The sequence below is a fragment of the Trypanosoma rangeli genome (genome assembly GCF_003719475.1).
Source record: "Trypanosoma rangeli strain AM80 chromosome Unknown Tra_15.4_contig_00250, whole genome shotgun sequence".
In the NCBI taxonomy this organism is placed as follows: domain Eukaryota; phylum Euglenozoa; class Kinetoplastea; order Trypanosomatida; family Trypanosomatidae; genus Trypanosoma; species Trypanosoma rangeli.
Genome location: NW_021705995.1, coordinates 16,714 through 18,377, shown reverse-complemented (window position 1 = coordinate 18,377; position 1,664 = coordinate 16,714). Strand labels below are relative to the sequence as shown.

Sequence of the window (1,664 nt, the reverse complement as noted above, 5' to 3'; positions counted from 1 at the left end):
GGGGACGACGACGATGAAGACGACGGCCCGCAGGAGGAGGAGGGGATGTTGTTGGCGCTCCAGCAACTCGCCGTGACGTCTATGCTGCTCGGCCACCATACCCTCATCGTCGGCCCGCGAGGAACGGGGAAGAAGACGGCTGGTCTGTTGGCGACTGGGGCGTTGACGCTGGCACGGGGGCTCCGCAGCCAGGAAGGTGACAATAAAAGCAGTAGCAACATTAATAGTAACGGTGACGCTGCTGAGGTTGATGCCGTGGCGGCGGGGGTGAAGCATGAGTCTTCGGATGCGCGCATGATGCGCCCGTCCGCCCCGTGCGCGATGATTTTGGTGAGCAGCTTCAACGAGGTCCAGCGCTGCAGTCGGTGGTTGCAGGATGTCTTTACGGCAGCTGCGCTTACGCCCATGACGTTTCGACGGGGAACGGCGGAGCTGGTGCCGTTGCCGGTCCTGCAAGAGGTGCCATGCGACCAGGCGCGCGCCGCGCTGCAGGAGGCAAAGGCCCCACCGCCGTTGCGGCCGCAACCGCAGTCGGGATCTGCCGTGACACTACTGCCATCGCCATCGCAGAGGGAGGAGACGCAGCGGCATCAGCAGGAAGAGCGGCGGGAGCTGCGCAAGCGGAGTCGTGACCACTCACGTGGACGCCATCGGCATCGATTCGGTCACTCGCCGGCTGCGCAGGAGAGGGCGAGGAGTCGTCGTCGACGGTATCGCAGCTTCTCGCACCGCAATTCCCGAGAGCGACGACACCATCGAAGCCGCAGCCATGACCATCGCCACGAGAAGAAGCGACGAGGCAGCAGACGTCACCACCGGCATCGCAGCGGTAGCGCGGGAAGCAGCGGCAGGTACGACAGGAAGAGGCAGAGGCGGGACCGCAGTCGCTCTCGCCATAGCCACCACCACAATGGCTGTCGTCGCGAGGATTATCAACTTCACGAATTACCGCAGTGGGAGGCCGCTGCTGAGCAGCTGCCCCATCCTTCTTTGGACTTCTTGGGTCTGGCCGCGGTGCCTCCTCCCGCCGCCACGCACGACACACCGACCTCAACGGCGCCCCGTGACGAGGTTCCACACTTTTTGCAGCAACGGCTGCCCATTCTCATAGCGACTCACCAGTCTCTGGTCGAGGCGTTGCAGCTGGTACAGGGCCAGGCGGAAGTGCTGCCGTTGGAGTGCGTTCGAACTGTGTGTATTAGCGACGCCGACCGCATGGCGCAGCCCAGTTCTCAAGTGGTTGCCCCCGCGTCGTGGTGGATTTCTCTCTCGAACGCGGTTGATGTGGAGTGCCAGTACATCGTGTCAGCCGCCCGCATGTACGACGAGGTCGACGGGTGGTTGCAGGAAACGCTGCTCCAGGAGACCCCTGACGTGGTGAATCGCTACCGTCTACGCGATGACACGGTGTGGGACGGTGTACAGCACACACTGGAGGAGGTGACTGTGGGCGAGGCCGAGGAACACGCCGCCCAGCACATGTTTGAACGTGTTGAGGCAGCGAAGCTACGTCGGCTGCTAGGCATTGTCACGCGACACTTTCGTGCATCTCACGCTGACGGCGTGGGACACTCGGATGTGGCAGGCACGCAGCGTCCCGCACACGACGCCGCTATGACGTTTTCTGCGGCGGCGCCTTCATCCTCGGTGGGCCGCATGGTTGT

At 63.6% G+C, this 1,664-nt stretch overlaps 1 protein-coding gene across 1 annotated transcript in view; it reads left to right on the top strand.

Moving 5' to 3' along the window:
* TraAM80_06659 (uncharacterized protein) overlaps positions 1-1,664 on the top strand; it is a gene marked incomplete at both ends in the record, with an annotated part of 2,925 nt that overhangs the window by 1,113 nt on the left and 148 nt on the right. Inside the window, one exon of the mRNA XM_029383493.1 lies at positions 1-1,664. This exon is cut by the window's left edge and continues 1,113 nt beyond it; it is cut by the window's right edge and continues 148 nt beyond it. Within this exon, the coding sequence (XP_029236659.1) occupies positions 1-1,664 (1,664 nt within the window).